General features: G+C 38.6%; 2 protein-coding genes across 4 annotated transcripts; both read right to left on the bottom strand.

The window, feature by feature from the left end:
• Positions 1–5,168: 5,168 nt before the first annotated feature.
• LOC132852206 (uncharacterized) lies at positions 5,169–9,984 on the bottom strand. 2 transcript variants are annotated; one of them, XM_060879283.1, is made up of 18 exons: positions 9,584–9,984; positions 8,673–8,722; positions 8,509–8,574; positions 8,296–8,376; positions 8,109–8,207; positions 7,779–7,844; positions 7,566–7,646; positions 7,379–7,477; positions 7,225–7,272; positions 7,061–7,141; positions 6,871–6,972; positions 6,709–6,758; positions 6,555–6,624; positions 6,381–6,467; positions 6,171–6,266; positions 5,969–6,049; positions 5,755–5,853; positions 5,169–5,644 (listed from the first exon to the last, which is right to left on the bottom strand). In XM_060879283.1, the coding sequence occupies exons 1-18, from the start codon at positions 9,741–9,743 to the stop codon at positions 5,504–5,506; spliced, it is 1,557 nt and encodes a 518-aa protein (XP_060735266.1). In that variant the 5' UTR covers positions 9,744–9,984; the 3' UTR covers positions 5,169–5,503. The 2 variants fall into 2 exon arrangements, with proteins under 2 accessions (XP_060735266.1, XP_060735267.1); XM_060879284.1 differs by lacking the exon at positions 9,584–9,984 and adding an exon at positions 9,011–9,503 and having other exon boundaries at positions 8,296–8,574.
• A 3,429-nt stretch (positions 9,985–13,413) lies between these two features.
• Positions 13,414–18,960, bottom strand: LOC132852895 (uncharacterized). 2 transcript variants are annotated; one of them, XM_060880401.1, is made up of 18 exons: positions 18,560–18,960; positions 17,649–17,698; positions 17,487–17,552; positions 17,274–17,354; positions 17,087–17,185; positions 16,757–16,822; positions 16,544–16,624; positions 16,357–16,455; positions 16,203–16,250; positions 16,039–16,119; positions 15,849–15,950; positions 15,687–15,736; positions 15,533–15,602; positions 15,359–15,445; positions 15,149–15,244; positions 14,947–15,027; positions 14,733–14,831; positions 13,414–14,622 (listed from the first exon to the last, which is right to left on the bottom strand). In XM_060880401.1, the coding sequence occupies exons 1-18, from the start codon at positions 18,717–18,719 to the stop codon at positions 14,482–14,484; spliced, it is 1,557 nt and encodes a 518-aa protein (XP_060736384.1). In that variant the 5' UTR covers positions 18,720–18,960; the 3' UTR covers positions 13,414–14,481. The 2 variants fall into 2 exon arrangements, with proteins under 2 accessions (XP_060736384.1, XP_060736385.1); XM_060880402.1 differs by lacking the exons at positions 17,087–17,185; positions 17,274–17,354 and having other exon boundaries at positions 18,560–18,958.
• Positions 18,961–22,112: the final 3,152 nt, after the last annotated feature.

The raw sequence follows: 22,112 nt of genomic DNA, 5'->3' as shown, positions 1-22,112 counted from the left end.
CCACTTCTTCTTGGCTAATCTCTTCCTCTGTATACTATCCTGAACTTCCTCATTCCACCACCAAGTCTCCTTATCTTCTTTCCTCCTTCCAGATGACACACCCAGCACCTTTCTCCCTGTCTCCCTGATCACTTCTGCTGTAGTTTCCCAGTCATCCGGCAGCACTACCTGACCACCCAGAGCCTGCCTCAACTTCTGTCTAAATTCCTCACAACATTCCTCCTTTTTCAGCTTCCACCACTTAGTTTTCTTCTCTATCTTTGACCTCTTCCTCTTACAGACCATCAGAGTCATCCTACACACCACCATCCTATGCTGTCTGGCTACACTCTCTCCCACTACCACTTTACAGTCACTAATCTCTTTCAGATTGCCTCTTCTACAAAGGATGTAGTCTACCTGTGTTCTCCTACCTCCACTCTTGTAAGTCACTCTATGTTCCTCCCTCTTCTGAAAATACGTGTTAACCACAGCCATGTCCATCCTCTTAGCAAAGTCTACTACCATCTGTCCTTCAAGGTTCCTTTCCTTAACTCCAAACTTGCCCATCACCTCCTCATCACCTGTGTTCCCCTCACCAACATGTCCATTAAAATCCGCTCCTATCACCACTCTCTCACCCGTGGGAATGCTCTCAATCACCTCATCGAATTCACACCAGAATCTCTCTTTCTCCTCTAATTAGTTAATATACTTTATTATTAGCTATTTTAGTCTATTGGTTTATTTATTTTATTAAAACTTTAAATAAATATATTTTTATAATAATAAAGAACATTTGTTGGACTTTTTTAGTTATATTGATTAGTTTTTAAAACAGAATGAAAACGTGAAAAATGTTCGGTAGATACGTTTAGTTTTGTTGAATGGTGAGTTTGAATGATATAAGAATTCATGAAGTTTGAAAGCTGAGGTTATTTAATGCTTTTGCATAATGCAAGTCAATGAAAGGTGCTTCAGTCCACATAGACCGTTGTTGTGCTAACTGTGTGAAGAGGTTTGTAAATATGCACACAGTACTCATAAATGCAGGTCACTGACTGTAAAAGAAATTGTAATAAATAAATCATTTAAAAAAAATCCAAGAATCCTTTGTCGCCATCTGCTGGCAAAACGATGGGATGACATTAAGTAATCTGTCTGATCTGTTAAACACACATGCTTCTGTAACTGCCTGACCATTTCACCACCTTTTTTAATGAACTGCGTCACGCTTGCACACTTCCTGGCTGCAACATTCACAACTACTAAGTTAACGATTCAGTTTCAGCTCAAAGCCTAAATGGTCCATCATCGTTCCTCTGCACTTTCTGCTCTCAAAAGTGGAACCTTTTCGATCAAGCCGACTCCACTGTATTTAAGCTTGATTTGGGGATATATTTGCTGTGACCAAATGCCCTTGTAAAAGCCATTTGACTGTGATTACTGCGGGTAAAATGTAGACGATGTAAAAAAAGAAAAGGTTATTAGACTTTTTATAATTACAGCAACACTGTGGTGGTATGAGGGTGGGATGGTTCTTCAAGTCCTCAGACCTGCTGTAATGGAAATTTACCTTACAGTTTTAATCTGGGAGCCTTGGAGTTCTTTTAGTATAAGAAATACAGAAAGGGAAACAGAAGACTTATAACGCTCTTTGTAGATACAAAATGCATTTGGATATTACGTTTATTTTACTTTTGGGTGCCTGAGGCGAATTCTAAAGAATCTGATGGCTACTTGTTTATAGACAGAGTTTTAGATGGAATTATTGGTCTGGTTTTGGTTGTGATTTAAGAAATCTGAGCAAATATGTTCATTATTCTACCCACTCAGTATTCTGTTTTAATTTGAATGAGCAGTGGTTTGCTGAAGAAAATGAACTACATTATACATAGCTACTTATTTAATTACTTTAGCATGTGAGAGAATCGAGAAGGTTACAAGAAAATGACAGAAGAAAAGAGCAGCAGCTTTTTATAATACAACGTCCCCTGAAGGTATTTGAATTGTTAATTTCAAAATCATTTTGCTGTTGTTTTATCGAGCAGCTTCGACCTGCAAAAACAGTAAATAAAGAACGAAGCAAAAGTGAAGAATGTCACCTTTTATTTCTTTGTGGTTATTAATCAGACTTGTACTGTTAAAATGTATCTAACAGACACTTATACAGGGATAAATCTAGCTTCATTTGAGAGTCTCCTTTATGCAGTGTGTAGCCCTAAAATGAGATAAGAGAAAGTGTACATAATTGTCTATGAAAAGAGAACAAGTTATTCAAGCTAACAAGCTATGGTAAAATAAATTCAAATTCAAGGGCAAGTTTATTTGTATAGCGCTTTTAACAATTGAAATGGTCTCAAATCAGCTTTACAGAACTTAAAACATAAAACAAAATTTGAATATAAAGATGACTATTATAGAAAAATTCAGGATTAATTTTAGGTATATTTGAATGTGTTGTATCCATAATGAGCAAGTCTGAGGTGACTGAAGCGACTGTGGCAAGGAAAAAAACCCTTGGATGGTAAAGGAAGAAACCTTGAGAGAAAACGCTCTACGCCTTTAGTAGATTTTGATATTCTGGGAACTACCAGAAGTCCTGAGTTTTGTGATCTCAGAGACCATGAAGGATTGTAACATGTTAAAAGACTAGTTAGATACATGGGAGCTAAACCATTTAGAGCATTGTAAGTAAGTAGCAGCAGTTTGTAATTAATTCTAAACTTAACAAATAGCCAGTGTAGAGATGATAAAATTGGGGTTATATGATCATATTTTCTTGTCCTGGTAAGAACTCTAGCAGCTGCATTGTGGACTAACTGTAGCCTATTTATTGAAGATGCAGGACAACTACATAGTAACGCATTACAATAGTCCAGTCTGGAGGTCATGAATGCATGAACTAGCTTCTCAGCATCAGATACAGATAGGATGTTTCTTAGCTTGGCAATATTTCTAAGGTGGAAGAAGGCTGTTTTTGTAATATGGCCGATATGATATGACAAGTTGAATTGTGAGAGCTTCTGTGTACTGGTTTTTGGGCCAATAAGTAGTATTTCTGTCTTACCAGTATTTAACAATAGAAAATTACAGCTCATCGAGTCTTTTATCTCTTTAATGGACTCAGTTGATTTATACAATTTAGATATTTCATCTGGTTTTGAAAAGATATATAACTGGGTACCATCAGTATATCAATGGAAACTAATCCCATAAAATACTGGTTCATTACTCAAAAGGACAGAAAATTATGGACATCTATGAATGGGTTGATTAAAGCAGCCTGCAAGGACAGAGAAGTGATCAGTGTTTTTACATACTGGAGTCATCATACAAGAGATCTCTAGGATCCTGAAAGTTTAGAAAAACTATATCTTATATTAGATTATATTCATAATAATATAATATTTACCTATGAATAATACTTTTTCCAAGATTACATGTCACAAATATTTCTTCTTTATTGATCTGAGTAACAGTTTTACAAACCGTTAACACATAATGACACATAATACGCAATTGATTGTTGTCCCTGGATGTATTTATTCAGGGTTTGTACTGCAATGTACAATGAAGACTCCTCCTTATTACACAGATAAGAAAGTATTACTCAAATTACACAGTAGAGGTGTATCTAAAGGGCAGGCCAGGAAGATGGGGTGTCAGGCAGCTGGGGTGTCACGCAGTTGGGGTGTCAGGCAGCTGGGGTGTCAGGCAGCTGGGGTGTCAGGCAGTTGGGGTGTCATGCAGCTGGGGTGTCAGGCAGCTGGGGTGTCAGGCAGTTGGGGTGTCACGCAGCTGGGGTGACAGGCAGTTGGGGTGCCAGGAATTTGGGGTTTCACGCAGCTGGGGTGTCAGGCAGTTGGGGTGTCAGGCAGTTGGGGTGTCAGACAGTTGGGGTGTCACACAGCTGGGGTGTTAGGCAGCTGGGGTGTCACACAGCTGGGGTGTCAGGCAGCTGGGGTGTCACGCAGCTGGGGTGTCAGGCAGCTGGGGTGTCAGGCAGCTGGGGTGTCAGGCAGCTGGGGTGTCAGGCAGCTGGGGTGTCAGGCAGCTGGGGTGTCAGGCAGTTGGGGTGTCAGGCAGTTGGGGTGTCAGGCAGTTGGGGTGTCACGCAGCTGGGGTGTCAGGCAGTTGGGGTGTCAGGCAGTTGGGGTGTCAGGCAGGTGGGGTGTCACGCAGCTAGGGGTGTCAGACAGCTGGGTGTAGCAGCTGGGGTGTTAGGCAGCTGGGGTGTCACACAGCTGGGGTGTCAGGCAGCTGGGGTGTCAGGCAGTTGGGGTGTCAGGCAGTTGGGGTGTCAGGCAGTAGGGGTGTCATGCAGCTGGGGTGTCAGGCAGCTGGGGTGTCAGGCAGCTGGGGTGTCAGGCAGCTGGGGTGTCAGGCAGCTGGGGTGTCAGGCAGCTGGGGTGTCACGCAGCTGGGGTTTCAGGCAGTTGGGGTTTCATGCAGTTGGGGTGTCAGGCAGTTGGGGTGTCAGGCAGTTGGGGTGTCAGGCAGTTGGGGTGTCAGCCAGCTGGGGTTTCACGCAGTTGGGGTGTCAGGCAGCTGGGGTTTCACGCAGTTGGGGTGTCAGGCAGCTGGTATTTCACGCAGTTGGGGTGTCAGGCAGTTGGGGTGTCAGCAGGGGCAGCTCCACTATCAACTAAATCTGTGAAAATCAATGTCAAACATTTAAAAACAGGAAATTATCTGTAAAATATATTTTCTGCTGAAAAACGAGGAAATGGGAAAGAGAAAGAGAGAGAGAGAGAGAGAGAGAGAGAGAGAGAGAGAAGCACATTTAATTACCATGGCTGTAGAGAACACAGCAGAGGAAGCCAACAGAGAAAGACTTCCTATGACACTGTATAATTTATATAATTAATATATAAATTAATAAATAATTTACAATTATGCAATTCTTTAAACGTTAAATATTGTTCCACAGTTTGGGGCCATCACACAAATGATCCAAGAGTATAAATATCTGAATTTTGTTATTTGTCATTTCTCACGTTTTAGTAAATCATTTAAAGGTTCTGAATTTGTTTTTAAAAATGATCTTTAGATGAATGAAACATTCATTTTGTGTTGTGCTTTTAAAAGGAAAATTATATATGTATATCATGTGATGAATAAAAAATAATCAGAATTAGACTGTAATAGAAACAAATGTAAACATTTATTAAATAATATAAGCACTATATAACAATAAGTTTATTTACAAAAAAATCTATTAACCTATTTAGTATCTATAGGAATAGGGGAGTGGGACAGGAATAGAGGGATAGATTAATATGGGATAATTATTAAGGGATGAGGGATCCTAGGGTTAAGCCCGTCTTCAGTCCTGGGGTTGACTGTACAAACCTATAGGAAAGAAAAGTGATTTTTAAAATCTTAATCAAAAATAGAAATAAAATGAATTCATACTTACCTGTGGAGAGCTTGAGCAATGTAGGGAAAGAAGTGAGGGAAAAGAACGAACATAAAACGAATCAGAAGAAGAAAATATAAAGCGATAAACAAAAGACATTGCTCAGAGCTTCTCCAAAGTGTCCATCATCTGCTGGACGTGCTTCTTGAGAAGATGCTGAACCGTGGTGGCTAAGGCTGCTGGGTCACTGTACAGCTCCAGAGGCTGAGAGAACAGTACTTCAGCAAGCTGTGTTAGGTGATCCTGTTGACAAATTACACACACACACACACATCCAACACAGCGTCACTGAGTTTAAGATACAATCCTGAGAATTTGTGTATCGTGGCATCAGAAGATATTCAAACACTTACGATAAGCACTGTGAAGTACAGCTCTGCTGCAGGCTCCCACACGTCCACATCCCACATGCTGATGAGCTCGAGCAGGCGCTCCAAGAATCCTCCATTAAACTTTAGGAAAGGAAAACAACAAGCTTCATTAATGCCATGTCCTATCAGGGTTAAAGGTTACATCTTCTGAATTTACATTCAACATCATTTATACATCTCCTGATCAGTCACTTACTGTCTCAAGTGTTGAGCCACTTCTGAAATGGCGGAACAGAATCAGCTCAAAAAAAACATCCAGGAAGTTGTAGTGGGGGACCTGCACAGAGGAGAAGAGTTACAAAAAGAAATTAGCATTACATATTAGAGTCCTGTTTACTATATTATACAAATCTACTATATTTAAACATGTCACTTCACACAGGCAATTATTAGCTTACACAGGAGGAGATCTCTGCCTCAATCGAATCCTGATGAGAAGGCGTCCTCAGGAATCGAATCAAGGCCTCGTAGGCCAACTTCACCCCAACCACGTCCTGTTAAAACAAACAAAACATGTCTGTGACTCACTGGCTATGGTTTTCAATTGGCTGAGTAACAAAGTATTTTCGTCACTAAAACGAATCGCTCTTTCATCATCCTTAAGTCACCTGGATGTTAGCCGCTGCCAGACGCATGACGATCTTCTTTCCCACCAGGAACAGGAAGTTCTGGTTGTGGATGCTGGCAAGCAGGGTCTGAACATGAGACAGCACACAATATAAATTAAAGCCGAGTGGACTTTACCTGCGCAATAACAGCAGCCGGAAAAAGGTTTTACTCACAGCGAACGCCTCACGGAGAGCGGGCAGCTTCAGGCCGACATCAGTAACCCCTCTGTCTGAAAGATGGCAGCTAAGAAACAGGACATGTAAATACTTAGTGTATGTTAAACACACAATACAACATTACACCATTAAACAGTGAAGAGTTTCATACCAAATAAAGGGCACCTCCATCTCCTCTGGGTTAAAGCTCTCGTCACTCTCCTGCAAGCCAAATCAATGAATCGTTAAAACTTGCACAGTAGATTTTACAGCCTCCCGTTCAGGTGAATAGCAGCAAATGTAGATACACATCAGGTGTGAAACATGGAATTACCGCATATGGAACGGGAACCTCTTCCTTCTCCCAAGTGGAGGTGTCCATTTGCCCATCTTTACCCACAAACAGGTAAGTGCAGGTCACCTGTTTAATGGTTTGCTGTTGAATAAAAAAAAATTGACACTGCAGACAAATTCAAAAAGTTACTAACAACAATACACATTTTATGAAAGTGCAATAAACTTACCACATAATAAAAACCTGGCACGATGATGTCGGTCTCCACTCGGTTACAGGAAATAAATTCTGTAACCCTCCCAGATTCAACCTGAAGAGAACAATTTAAAATGAACACAATTAATCACTGCAATTAACAAAAGTTTTGTGATGCCACAACAAATAAGCCCTTACCTGTATGCCAGTGAAACAATCCTCTGTGGTGGTATGATAAGGGAATCCCTGCAAATGACAAACAGCCGAAACTCAAGATCTATTTCACAAAGGTGCGTATCTAAAATGCATCAAGGTCAATTCTCTTCATCAGAGTACTTAGGTCTGCGATTACCATGTGATTGATGGATTGTGTCTTTGTGGTTGTAAACCAGCAAAGACGACACTCTGGGCCCCTTATCATCCACAAGAGGTATGTCCTGATGTTCACTGACTAGAGATAGAGAAACAAAACTAAACATTAGAACTTGTAAAGAAGAGTGTTTGTGTGTTTGTATCATAGCTGCTACACTGTAGAATACCTCAGACTGGGAGATGGAGGTGTCTGCAGAGAGGAACTGAATGTTTCGGCAAGCGCTGATCAGCTCACCAGCATCGAGTGGCTGTGAAAATTAGAGCAGGAAGATCATAAGTGCTTCTGATCATAGCAGGTTCATACTGATATTCTGTTCAGTAAAAAGAACCTTGTAAAATCCAGTGAGTGGGTTTAGTAAATAAACGAAAGCTTTGGTTACCAGAAGAACAGCTGATGGGTCTTCTTGTTGTTCGTTGGGCAGCAAATGAAGATGTGGCTCAACAACCTTAAAACACACAAACTCAATTTAGTCACTGCAATTAATAACATTTTTTGATGCCACAATGAATAATCACTTAGCTGAATGACAGGGAAACTCTCCTCGTATCTGGTATAATAAGGGAATCCCTGCAAATGTCAATTAGACCAAATTCATGATCTATGACCACAAATGTGCTCTTCTAAAAATCATGTCAAATCAAAAATGTCAATTTTCATCACTAAATATTAATTTGTTCAATATTCTTCATTCCCTAAAGGAAAAGTTTACTTTGTGAATCGAGTGGTGCGTCTCTACGGTTTCGAGCCCGCAGAGCCGACTCTCTGGACCCCTTATCATTCCGGGGATGACTCTCCTGATGTCCACTGGCTAGAAATAGTGAAACAAAACTAGACATTAAAACTTGTAGCGAAGGGTGTTTGTGTGTTTGTATCTCAGCTGCAGAACTGTAGAATACCTCAGACTGGGAGGATGAGGAATCTGCAGACACGAACCGAACATCGCAGCAAGCGCTGTTCGGTTCACCAGCATCGAGCGGCTGTGATATGTAGAGCACGAAGATCATAAGAGCTGCTTATCATAGCAGATTCATACTAACATCCTTTACAGAAAATGCAACCTGGTAAAATCCAGTGATCTGCTTTAGCAAATAAATGAAAGATTTGTTTACCAGAATGACGGCTGAAGGTTCGTCTTGAGGTTCGGTGGGCGGCAGTTGCAGAATTGGCTCAACGACCTTGACGCACACACACACACACACACACACACACTTAGACAAACGTGGCCTACACGTTTCAAACAGTGTTAAAATGTTACTATTGACCTGATACATACCTGGAGGAGAGAGGGAGTATCCAATGATTCCCTCAGCACGTCCACAGGCTCTGCATTGAGTTTTATGTGAATGAGAATTACAACTTAACTACACAATATCAAAGTTTCCTATTAATGCTTAAACGTTAAAAACCCTGTGAATTGTATTAATAATTAGTTTATGAAGAAACAGCCAAATTGTAACATTTGTAGTCAGCTTGTTTAAATTCACTGTACATTTGATGTGAAATGATAAAACCCTCTAAAACCTCCTGCCCCTGTCCACCACACAAATCTGTTAAAAAATCATCCTGAATTGTTAAATCTGAGTTCAGCAAACTAACTACCTTTATACTCACTATGATGTGTAAATGAAATGATTAGTGAAGTTCTCTAGGTAGACAACCAAGCCCTTTAGATCTGACTAATCACTAGTCCAAGTAGGATTTAGTGTAAATCCAGTAGTCAGGGTTGTGAAAAGTCACTTTTTAATGGGCTTGAATATTATATTGTGGAAATAAACTAAAGTCTCGTGAGCTACGTTCATCAACTCCTTTCAGGATTTTAGTATGTAATTTAAACTGACCGCTAAGGTCGCTAGCAGGTTAGCTAACATTAGGCTAACGATTATATTTACCAATAAATTGTGTAATAACTACAGAAAACAGACAAGTAGATATGATATGAAATACATAAAATAATTCATAATGGAAATAAAATAACTTGTTGAGCCAATTGTAAGCATTTTATAGTGTAATTTAAACAAGTAGCCAAGTTCGCTAGCACGATAACTAGCATGAGGCTAATTGTCTACATAGACGAGGTCGCTTGTGAGCTACATAACATTAGACTGTAACACTGTAACATCAACAGGATTTATTGTAAAACCAGTGAAACATTAAAGTCACATGGTAGGATAAAGCTCCTCCTACCGTGAGAAGGCTGAGTGCGGTCCGGAGGAGCTCTTTCTCTCCGTAGGCTGCGGTAAATGCAGTAACCCGCACCGGCAGAGAAAGCGACGAGACCCGCAGCACGAGCGATCTCACCTACAGTCCAGCTCTTCAGGTCCGGTAGAAATCCTCTTACAGCCATCGTGTCTTCGGAAGATGTAGAGTTCAGTTGTGTCAGAAGTTGTAGAGTTCAGTTGTGTCAGAAGTTGTAGAGTTCAGTTGTGTCAGAAGTTGTAGAGTGCTGATAATCGAGACGATGTTTATCGGCGAACAAGCAGTGTTTTAATTTAAACTATCACTATGGAGCCAGTTTAAATATAAATAAACAATTATACAACAACAAACACGCAGATGACGTCAAAGATGGACAGGTTCAGGAAGCTCGCGACCTCACGTCACAACGAGGATGATGGAGATTATTATTATTATTACTATTATTATTATTATTATTATTATTTTTTTATGTTTCCATTTGTAACACATACACTTTAATACATTTCAGTTACACTTATATATCTTAATATATTAATAATGTCCTTACTTAATTAGTTAATATACTTTATTATTAGCTATTTTAGTCTATTGGTTTATTTATTTTATTAAAACTTTAAATAAATATATTTTTATAATAATAAAGAACATTTGTTGGACATTTTTAGTTATATTGATTAGTTTTTAAAACAGAATGAAAACGTGAAAAATGTTCGGTAGATACGTTTAGTTTTGTTGAATGGTGAGTTTGAATGATATAAGAATTCATGAAGTTTGAAAGCTGAGGTTATTTAATGCTTTTGCATAATGCAAGTCAATGAAAGGTGCTTCAGTCCACATAGACCGTTGTTGTGCTAACTGTGTGAAGAGGTTTGTAAATATGCACACAGTACTCATAAATGCAGGTCACTGACTGTAAAAGAAATTGTAATAAATAAATCATTTTAAAAATAATCCAAGAATCCTTTGTCGCCATCTGCTGGCAAAACGATGGGATGACATTAAGTAATCTGTCTGATCTGTTAAACACACATGCTTCTGTAACTGCCTGACCATTTCACCACCTTTTTTAATGAACTGCGTCACGCTTGCACACTTCCTGGCTGCAACATTCACAACTACTAAGTTAACGATTCAGTTTCAGCTCAAAGCCTAAATGGTCCATCATCGTTCCTCTGCACTTTCTGCTCTCAAAAGTGGAACCTTTTCGATCAAGCCGACTCCACTGTATTTAAGCTTGATTTGGGGATATATTTGCTGTGACCAAATGCCCTTGTAAAAGCCATTTGACTGTGATTACTGCGGGTAAAATGTAGACGATGTAAAAAAAGAAAAGGTTATTAGACTTTTTATAATTACAGCAACACTGTGGTGGTATGAGGGTGGGATGGTTCTTCAAGTCCTCAGACCTGCTGTAATGGAAATTTACCTTACAGTTTTAATCTGGGAGCCTTGGAGTTCTTTTAGTATAAGAAATACAGAAAGGGAAACAGAAGACTTATAACGCTCTTTGTAGATACAAAATGCATTTGGATATTACGTTTATTTTACTTTTGGGTGCCTGAGGCGAATTCTAAAGAATCTGATGGCTACTTGTTTATAGACAGAGTTTTAGATGGAATTATTGGTCTGGTTTTGGTTGTGATTTAAGAAATCTGAGCAAATATGTTCATTATTCTACCCACTCAGTATTCTGTTTTAATTTGAATGAGCAGTGGTTTGCTGAAGAAAATGAACTACATTATACATAGCTACTTATTTAATTACTTTAGCATGTGAGAGAATCGAGAAGGTTACAAGAAAATGACAGAAGAAAAGAGCAGCAGCTTTTTATAATACAACGTCCCCTGAAGGTATTTGAATTGTTAATTTCAAAATCATTTTGCTGTTGTTTTATCGAGCAGCTTCGACCTGCAAAAACAGTAAATAAAGAACGAAGCAAAAGTGAAGAATGTCACCTTTTATTTCTTTGTGGTTATTAATCAGACTTGTACTGTTAAAATGTATCTAACAGACACTTATACAGGGATAAATCTAGCTTCATTTGAGAGTCTCCTTTATGCAGTGTGTAGCCCTAAAATGAGATAAGAGAAAGTGTACATAATTGTCTATGAAAAGAGAACAAGTTATTCAAGCTAACAAGCTATGGTAAAATAAATTCAAATTCAAGGGCAAGTTTATTTGTATAGCGCTTTTAACAATTGAAATGGTCTCAAATCAGCTTTACAGAACTTAAAACATAAAACAAAATTTGAATATAAAGATGACTATTATAGAAAAATTCAGGATTAATTTTAGGTATATTTGAATGTGTTGTATCCATAATGAGCAAGTCTGAGGTGACTGAAGCGACTGTGGCAAGGAAAAAACCCCTTGGATGGTAAAGGAAGAAACCTTGAGAGAAAACGCTCTACGCCTTTAGTAGATTTTGATATTCTGGGAACTACCAGAAGTCCTGAGTTTTGTGATCTCAGAGACCATGAAGGATTGTAACATGTTAAAAGACTAGTTAGATACATGGGAGATAAACCATTTAGAGCATTGTAAGTAAGTAGCAGCAGTTTGTAATTAATTCTAAACTTAACAAATAGCCAGTGTAGAGATGATAAAATTGGGGTTATATGATCATATTTTCTTGTCCTGGTAAGAACTCTAGCAGCTGCATTGTGGACTAACTGTAGCCTATTTATTGAAGATGCAGGACAACTACATAGTAACGCATTACAATAGTCCAGTCTGGAGGTCATGAATGCATGAACTAGCTTCTCAGCATCAGATACAGATAGGATGTTTCTTAGCTTGGCAATATTTCTAAGGTGGAAGAAGGCTGTTTTTGTAATATGGCCGATATGATTTTCAAAAGACAAGTTGAATTGTGAGAGCTTCTGTGTACTGGTTTTTGGGCCAATAAGTAGTAGTTCTGTCTTACCAGTATTTAACAATAGAAAATTACAGCTCATCGAGTCTTTTATCTCTTTAATGGACTCAGTTGATTTATACAATTTAGATATTTCATCTGGTTTTGAAAAGATATATAACTGGGTACCATCAGTATATCAATGGAAACTAATCCCATAACTAATTCATTACTCAAAAGGACAGAAAATTATGGACATCTATGAATGGGTTGATTAAAGCAGCCTGCAAGGACAGAGAAGTGATCAGTGTTTTTACATACTGGAGTCATCATACAAGAGATCTCTAGGATCCTGAAAGTTTAGAAAAACTATATCTTATATTAGATTATATTCATAATAATATAATATTTACCTATGAATAATACTTTTTCCAAGATTACATGTCACAAATATTTCTTCTTTATTGATCTGAGTAACAGTTTTACAAACTGTTAACACATAATGACACATAATACGCAATTGATTGTTGTCCCTGGATGTATTTATTCAGGGTTTGTACTGCAATGTACAATGAAGACTCCTTCTTATTACACAGATAATAAAGTATTACTCAAATTACACAGTAGAGGTGTATCTAAAGGGCAGGCCAGGAAGATGGGGTGTCAGGCAGCTGGGGTGTCAGGCAGCTGGGGTGTCAGGCAGCTGGGGTGTCAGGAATTTGGGGTGTCACGCAGCTGGGGTGTCATGCAGCTGGGGTGTTAGGCAGTTGGGGTGTCAGGAATTTGGGGTGTCACGCAGCTGGGGTGTCAGGCAGCTGGGGTGTTAGTCAGCTGGGGTGTCAGGCAGTTGGGGTGTCAGGCAGTTGGGGTGTCAGGCAGCTGGGGTGTCAAGCAGCTGGGGTGTCAAGCAGCTGGGGTGTCAGGCAGCTGGGGTGTCAGGCAGCTGGGGTGTCACGCAGCTGGGGTTTCAGGCAGTTGGGGTTTCACGCAGGTGGGGTGTCAGGCAGTTGGGGTGTCAGCCAGCTGGGGTTTCACGCAGTTGGGGTGTCAGCCAGCTGGGGTTTCACGCAGTTGGGGTGTCAGGCAGCTGGGATTTCACGCAGTTGGGGTGTCAGGCAGTTGGGGTGTCAGCAGGGGCAGCTCCACTATCAACTAAATCTGTGAAAATCAATGTCAAACATTTAAAAACAGGAAATTATCTGTAAAATATATTTTCTGCTGAAAAACGAGGAAATGGGAAAGAGAAAGAGAGAGAGAGAGAGAGAGAGAGAGAGAGAGAGAGAGAGAAGCACATTTAATTACCATGGCTGTAGAGAACACAGCAGAGGAAGCCAACAGAGAAAGACTTCCTATGACACTGTATAATTTATATAATTAATATATAAATTAATAAATAATTTACAATTATGCAATTCTTTAAACGTTAAATATTGTTCCACAGTTTGGGGCCATCACACAAATGATCCAAGAGTATAAATATCTGAATTTTGTTATTTGTCATTTCTCACGTTTTAGTAAATCATTTAAAGGTTCTGAATTTGTTTTTAAAAATGATCTTTAGATGAATGAAACATTCATTTTGTGTTGTGCTTTTAAAAGGAAAATTATATATGTATATCATGTGATGAATAAAAAATAATCCGAATTAGACTGTAATAGAAACAAATGTAAACATTTATTAAATAATATAAGCACTATATAACAATAAGTTTATTTACAAAAAAATCTATTAACCTATTTAGTATCTATAGGAATAGGGGAGTGGGACAGGAATAGAGGGATAGATTAATATGGGATAATTATTAAGGGATGAGGGATCCTAGGGTTAAGCCCGTCTTCAGTCCTGGGGTTGACTGTACAAACCTATAGGAAAGAAAAGTGATTTTTAAAATCTTAATCAAAAATAGAAATAAAATGAATTCATACTTACCTGTGGAGAGCTTGAGCAATGTAGGGAAAGAAGTGAGGGAAAAGAACGAACATAAAACGAATCAGAAGAAGAAAATATAAAGCGATAAACAAAAGACATTGCTCAGAGCTTCTCCAAAGTGTCCATCATCTGCTGGACGTGCTTCTTGAGAAGATGCTGAACCGTGGTGGCTAAGGCTGCTGGGTCACTGTACAGCTCCAGAGGCTGAGAGAACAGTACTTCAGCAAGCTGTGTTAGGTGATCCTGTTGACAAATTACACACACACACACACATCCAACACAGCGTCACTGAGTTTAAGATACAATCCTGAGAATTTGTGTATCGTGGCATCAGAAGATATTCAAACACTTACGATAAGCACTGTGAAGTACAGCTCTGCTGCAGGCTCCCACACGTCCACATCCCACATGCTGATGAGCTCGAGCAGGCGCTCCAAGAATCCTCCATTAAACTTTAGGAAAGGAAAACAACAAGCTTCATTAATGCCATGTCCTATCAGGGTTAAAGGTTACATCTTCTGAATTTACATTCAACATCATTTATACATCTCCTGATCAGTCACTTACTGTCTCAAGTGTTGAGCCACTTCTGAAATGGCGGAACAGAATCAGCTCAAAAAAAACATCCAGGAAGTTGTAGTGGGGGACCTGCACAGAGGAGAAGAGTTACAAAAAGAAATTAGCATTACATATTAGAGTCCTGTTTACTATATTATACAAATCTACTATATTTAAACATGTCACTTCACACAGGCAATTATTAGCTTACACAGGAGGAGATCTCTGCCTCAATCGAATCCTGATGAGAAGGCGTCCTCAGGAATCGAATCAAGGCCTCGTAGGCCAACTTCACCCCAACCACGTCCTGTTAAAACAAACAAAACATGTCTGTGACTCACTGGCTATGGTTTTCAATTGGCTGAGTAACAAAGTATTTTCGTCACTAAAACGAATCGCTCTTTCATCATCCTTAAGTCACCTGGATGTTAGCCGCTGCCAGACGCATGACGATCTTCTTTCCCACCAGGAACAGGAAGTTCTGGTTGTGGATGCTGGCAAGCAGGGTCTGAACATGAGACAGCACACAATATAAATTAAAGCCGAGTGGACTTTACCTGCGCAATAACAGCAGCCGGAAAAAGGTTTTACTCACAGCGAACGCCTCACGGAGAGCGGGCAGCTTCAGGCCGACATCAGTAACCCCTCTGTCTGAAAGATGGCAGCTAAGAAACAGGACATGTAAATACTTAGTGTATGTTAAACACACAATACAACATTACACCATTAAACAGTGAAGAGTTTCATACCAAATAAAGGGCACCTCCATCTCCTCTGGGTTAAAGCTCTCGTCACTCTCCTGCAAGCCAAATCAATGAATCGTTAAAACTTGCACAGTAGATTTTACAGCCTCCCGTTCAGGTGAATAGCAGCAAATGTAGATACACATCAGGTGTGAAACATGGAATTACCGCATATGGAACGGGAACCTCTTCCTTCTCCCAAGTGGAGGTGTCCATTTGCCCATCTTTACCCACAAACAGGTAAGTGCAGGTCACCTGTTTAATGGTTTGCTGTTGAATAAAAAAAAATTGACACTGCAGACAAATTCAAAAAGTTACTAACAACAATACACATTTTATGAAAGTGCAATAAACTTACCACATAATAAAAACCTGGCACGATGATGTCGGTCTCCACTCGGTTACAGGAAATAAATTCTGTAACCCTCCCAGATTCAACCTGAAGAGAACAATTTAAAATGAACACAATTAATCACTGCAATTAACAAAAGTTTTGTGATGCCACAACAAATAAGCCCTTACCTGTATGCCAGTGAAACAATCCTCTGTGGTGGTATGATAAGGGAATCCCTGCAAATGACAAACAGCCGAAACTCAAGATCTATTTCACAAAGGTGCGTATCTAAAATGCATCAAGGTCAATTCTCTTCATCAGAGTACTTAGGTCTGCGATTACCATGTGATTGATGGATTGTGTCTTTGTGGTTGTAAACCAGCAAAGACGACACTCTGGGCCCCTTATCATCCACAAGAGGTATGTCCTGATGTTCACTGACTAGAGATAGAGAAACAAAACTAAACATTAGAACTTGTAAAGAAGAGTGTTTGTGTGTTTGTATCATAGCTGCTACACTGTAGAATACCTCAGACTGGGAGATGGAGGTGTCTGCAGAGAGGAACTGAATGTTTCGGCAAGCGCTGATCAGCTCACCAGCATCGAGTGGCTGTGAAAATTAGAGCAGGAAGATCATAAGTGCTTCTGATCATAGCAGGTTCATACTGATATTCTGTTCAGTAAAAAGAACCTTGTAAAATCCAGTGATTGGGTTTAGTAAATAAACGAAAGCTTTGGTTACCAGAAGAACAGCTGATGGGTCTTCTTGTTGTTCGTTGGGCAGCAAATGAAGATGTGGCTCAACAACCTTAAAACACACAAACTCAATTTAGTCACTGCAATTAATAACATTTTTTGATGCCACAATGAATAATCACTTAGCTGAATGACAGGGAAACTCTCCTCGTATCTGGTATAATAAGGGAATCCCTGCAAATGTCAATTAGACCAAATTCATGATCTATGACCACAAATGTGCTCTTCTAAAAATCATGTCAAATCAAAAATGTCAATTTTCATCACTAAATATTAATTTGTTCAATATTCTTCATTCCCTAAAGGAAAAGTTTACTTTGTGAATCGAGTGGTGCGTCTCTACGGTTTCGAGCCCGCAGAGCCGACTCTCTGGACCCCTTATCATTCCGGGGATGACTCTCCTGATGTCCACTGGCTAGAAATAGTGAAACAAAACTAGACATTAAAACTTGTAGCGAAGGGTGTTTGTGTGTTTGTATCTCAGCTGCAGAACTGTAGAATACCTCAGACTGGGAGGATGAGGAATCTGCAGACACGAACTGAACATCGCAGCAAGCGCTGTTCGGTTCACCAGCATCGAGCGGCTGTGATATGTAGAGCACGAAGATCATAAGAGCTGCTTATCATAGCAGATTCATACTAACATCCTTTACAGAAAATGCAACCTGGTAAAATCCAGTGATCTGCTTTAGCAAATAAATGAAAGATTTGTTTACCAGAATGACGGCTGAAGGTTCGTCTTGAGGTTCGGTGGGCGGCAGTTGCAGAATTGGCTCAACGACCTTGACGCACACACACACACACACACACACACTTAGACAAACGTGGCCTACACGTTTCAAACAGTGTTAAAATGTTACTATTGACCTGATACATACCTGGAGGAGAGAGGGAGTATCCAATGATTCCCTCAGCACGTCCACAGGCTCTGCATTGAGTTTTATGTGAATGAGAATTACAACTTAACTACACAATATCAAAGTTTCCTATTAATGCTTAAACGTTAAAAACCCTGTGAATTGTATTAATAATTAGTTTATGAAGAAACAGCCAAATTGTAACATTTGTAGTCAGCTTGTTTAAATTCACTGTACATTTGATGTGAAATGATAAAACCCTCTAAAACCTCCTGCCCCTGTCCACCACACAAATCTGTTAAAAAATCATCCTGAATTGTTAAATCTGAGTTCAGCAAACTAACTACCTTTATACTCACTATGATGTGTAAATGAAATGATTAGTGAAGTTCTCTAGGTAGACAACCAAGCCCTTTAGATCTGACTAATCACTAGTCCAAGTAGGATTTAGTGTAAATCCAGTAGTCAGGGTTGTGAAAAGTCACTTTTTAATGGGCTTGAATATTATATTGTGGAAATAAACTAAAGTCTCGTGAGCTACGTTCATCAACTCCTTTCAGGATTTTAGTATGTAATTTAAACTGACCGCTAAGGTCGCTAGCAGGTTAGCTAACATTAGGCTAACGATTATATTTACCAATAAATTGTGTAATAACTACAGAAAACAGACAAGTAGATATGATATGAAATACATAAAATAATTCATAATGGAAATAAAATAACTTGTTGAGCCAATTGTAAGCATTTTATAGTGTAATTTAAACAAGTAGCCAAGTTCGCTAGCACGATAACTAGCATGAGGCTAATTGTCTACATAGACGAGGTCGCTTGTGAGCTACATAACATTAGACTGTAACACTGTAACATCAACAGGATTTATTGTAAAACCAGTGAAACATTAAAGTCACATGGTAGGATAAAGCTCCTCCTACCGTGAGAAGGCTGAGTGCGGTCCGGAGGAGCTCTTTCTCTCCGTAGGCTGCGGTAAATGCAGTAACCCGCACCGGCAGAGAAAGCGACGAGACCCGCAGCACGAGCGATCTCACCTACAGTCCAGCTCTTCAGGTCCGGTAGAAATCCTCTTACAGCCATCGTGTCTTCGGAAGATGTAGAGTTCAGTTGTGTCAGAAGTTGTAGAGTTCAGTTGTGTCAGAAGTTGTAGAGTTCAGTTGTGTCAGAAGTTGTAGAGTGCTGATAATCGAGACGATGTTTATCGGCGAACAAGCAGTGTTTTAATTTAAACTATCACTATGGAGCCAGTTTAAATATAAATAAACAATTATACAACAACAAACACGCAGATGACGTCAAAGATGGACAGGTTCAGGAAGCTCGCGACCTCACGTCACAACGAGGATGATGGAGATTATTATTATTATTACTATTATTATTATTATTTTTTTTTTATGTTTCCATTTGTAACACATACACTTTAATACATTTCAGTTACACTTATATATATTAATATATTAATAATGTCCTTACTTAATTAGTTAATATACTTTATTATTAGCTATTTTAGTCTATTGGTTTATTTATTTTATTAAAACTTTAAATAAATATATTTTTATAATAATAAAGAACATTTGTTGGACATTTTTAGTTATATTGATTAGTTTTTAAAACAGAATGAAAACGTGAAAAATGTTCGGTAGATACGTTTAGTTTTGTTGAATGGTGAGTTTGAATGATATAAGAATTCATGAAGTTTGAAAGCTGAGGTTATTTAATGCTTTTGCATAATGCAAGTCAATGAAAGGTGCTTCAGTCCACATAGACCGTTGTTGTGCTAACTGTGTGAAGAGGTTTGTAAATATGCACACAGTACTCATAAATGCAGGTCACTGACTGTAAAAGAAATTGTAATAAATAAATCATTTTAAAAATAATCCAAGAATCCTTTGTCGCCATCTGCTGGCAAAACGATGGGATGACATTAAGTAATCTGTCTGATCTGTTAAACACACATGCTTCTGTAACTGCCTGACCATTTCACCACCTTTTTTAATGAACTGCGTCACGCTTGCACACTTCCTGGCTGCAACATTCACAACTACTAAGTTAACGATTCAGTTTCAGCTCAAAGCCTAAATGGTCCATCATCGTTCCTCTGCACTTTCTGCTCTCAAAAGTGGAACCTTTTCGATCAAGCCGACTCCACTGTATTTAAGCTTGATTTGGGGATATATTTGCTGTGACCAAATGCCCTTGTAAAAGCCATTTGACTGTGATTACTGCGGGTAAAATGTAGACGATGTAAAAAAAGAAAAGGTTATTAGACTTTTTATAATTACAGCAACACTGTGGTGGTATGAGGGTGGGATGGTTCTTCAAGTCCTCAGACCTGCTGTAATGGAAATTTACCTTACAGTTTTAATCTGGGAGCCTTGGAGTTCTTTTAGTATAAGAAATACAGAAAGGGAAACAGAAGACTTATAACGCTCTTTGTAGATACAAAATGCATTTGGATATTACGTTTATTTTACTTTTGGGTGCCTGAGGCGAATTCTAAAGAATCTGATGGCTACTTGTTTATAGACAGAGTTTTAGATGGAATTATTGGTCTGGTTTTGGTTGTGATTTAAGAAATCTGAGCAAATATGTTCATTATTCTACCCACTCAGTATTCTGTTTTAATTTGAATGAGCAGTGGTTTGCTGAAGAAAATGAACTACATTATACATAGCTACTTATTTAATTACTTTAGCATGTGAGAGAATCGAGAAGGTTACAAGAAAATGACAGAAGAAAAGAGCAGCAGCTTTTTATAATACAACGTCCCCTGAAGGTATTTGAATTGTTAATTTCAAAATCATTTTGCTGTTGTTTTATCGAGCAGCTTCGACCTGCAAAAACAGTAAATAAAGAACGAAGCAAAAGTGAAGAATGTCACCTTTTATTTCTTTGTGGTTATTAATCAGACTTGTACTGTTAAAATGTATCTAACAGACACTTATACAGGGATAAATCTAGCTTCATTTGAGAGTCTCCTTTATGCAGTGTGTAGCCCTAAAATGAGATAAGAGAAAGTGTACATAATTGTCTATGAAAAGAGAACAAGTTATTCAAGCTAACAAGCTATGGTAAAATAAATTCAAATTCAAGGGCAAGTTTATTTGTATAGCGCTTTTAACAATTGAAATGGTCTCAAATCAGCTTTACAGAACTTAAAACATAAAACAAAATTTGAATATAAAGATGACTATTATAGAAAAATTCAAGATTAATTTTAGGTATATTTGAATGTGTTGTATCCATAATGAGCAAGTCTGAGGTGACTGAAGCGACTGTGGCAAGGAAAAAACCCCTTGGATGGTAAAGGAAGAAACCTTGAGAGAAAACGCTCTACGCCTTTAGTAGATTTTGATATTCTGGGAACTACCAGAAGTCCTGAGTTTTGTGATCTCAGAGACCATGAAGGATTGTAACATGTTAAAAGACTAGTTAGATACATGGGAGATAAACCATTTAGAGCATTGTAAGTAAGTAGCAGCAGTTTGTAATTAATTCTAAACTTAACAAATAGCCAGTGTAGAGATGATAAAATTGGGGTTATATGATCATATTTTCTTGTCCTGGTAAGAACTCTAGCAGCTGCATTGTGGACTAACTGTAGCCTATTTATTGAAGATGCAGGACAACTACATAGTAACGCATTACAATAGTCCAGTCTGGAGGTCATGAATGCATGAACTAGCTTCTCAGCATCAGATACAGATAGGATGTTTCTTAGCTTGGCAATATTTCTAAGGTGGAAGAAGGCTGTTTTTGTAATATGGCCGATATGATTTTCAAAAGACAAGTTGAATTGTGAGAGCTTCTGTGTACTGGTTTTTGGGCCAATAAGTAGTAGTTCTGTCTTACCAGTATTTAACAATAGAAAATTACAGCTCATCGAGTCTTTTATCTCTTTAATGGACTCAGTTGATTTATACAATTTAGATATTTCATCTGGTTTTGAAAAGATATATAACTGGGTACCATCAGTATATCAATGGAAACTAATCCCATAACTAATTCATTACTCAAAAGGACAGAAAATTATGGACATCTATGAATGGGTTGATTAAAGCAGCCTGCAAGGACAGAGAAGTGATCAGTGTTTTTACATACTGGAGTCATCATACAAGAGATCTCTAGGATCCTGAAAGTTTAGAAAAACTATATCTTATATTAGATTATATTCATAATAATATAATATTTACCTATGAATAATACTTTTTCCAAGATTACATGTCACAAATATTTCTTCTTTATTGATCTGAGTAACAGTTTTACAAACCGTTAACACATAATGACACATAATACGCAATTGATTGTTGTCCCTGGATGTATTTATTCAGGGTTTGTACTGCAATGTACAATGAAGACTCCTCCTTATTACACAGATAATAAAGTATTACTCAAATTACACAGTAGAGGTGTATCTAAAGGGCAGGCCAGGCAGCTGGGGTGTCAGGCAGCTGGGGTGTCAGGCAGTTGGGG

This window comes from Tachysurus vachellii, chromosome 10 (assembly GCF_030014155.1).
Source record: "Tachysurus vachellii isolate PV-2020 chromosome 10, HZAU_Pvac_v1, whole genome shotgun sequence".
Lineage (NCBI taxonomy): Eukaryota > Metazoa > Chordata > Actinopteri > Siluriformes > Bagridae > Tachysurus > Tachysurus vachellii.
This window is presented reverse-complemented; position numbering and strand designations above follow the sequence as displayed.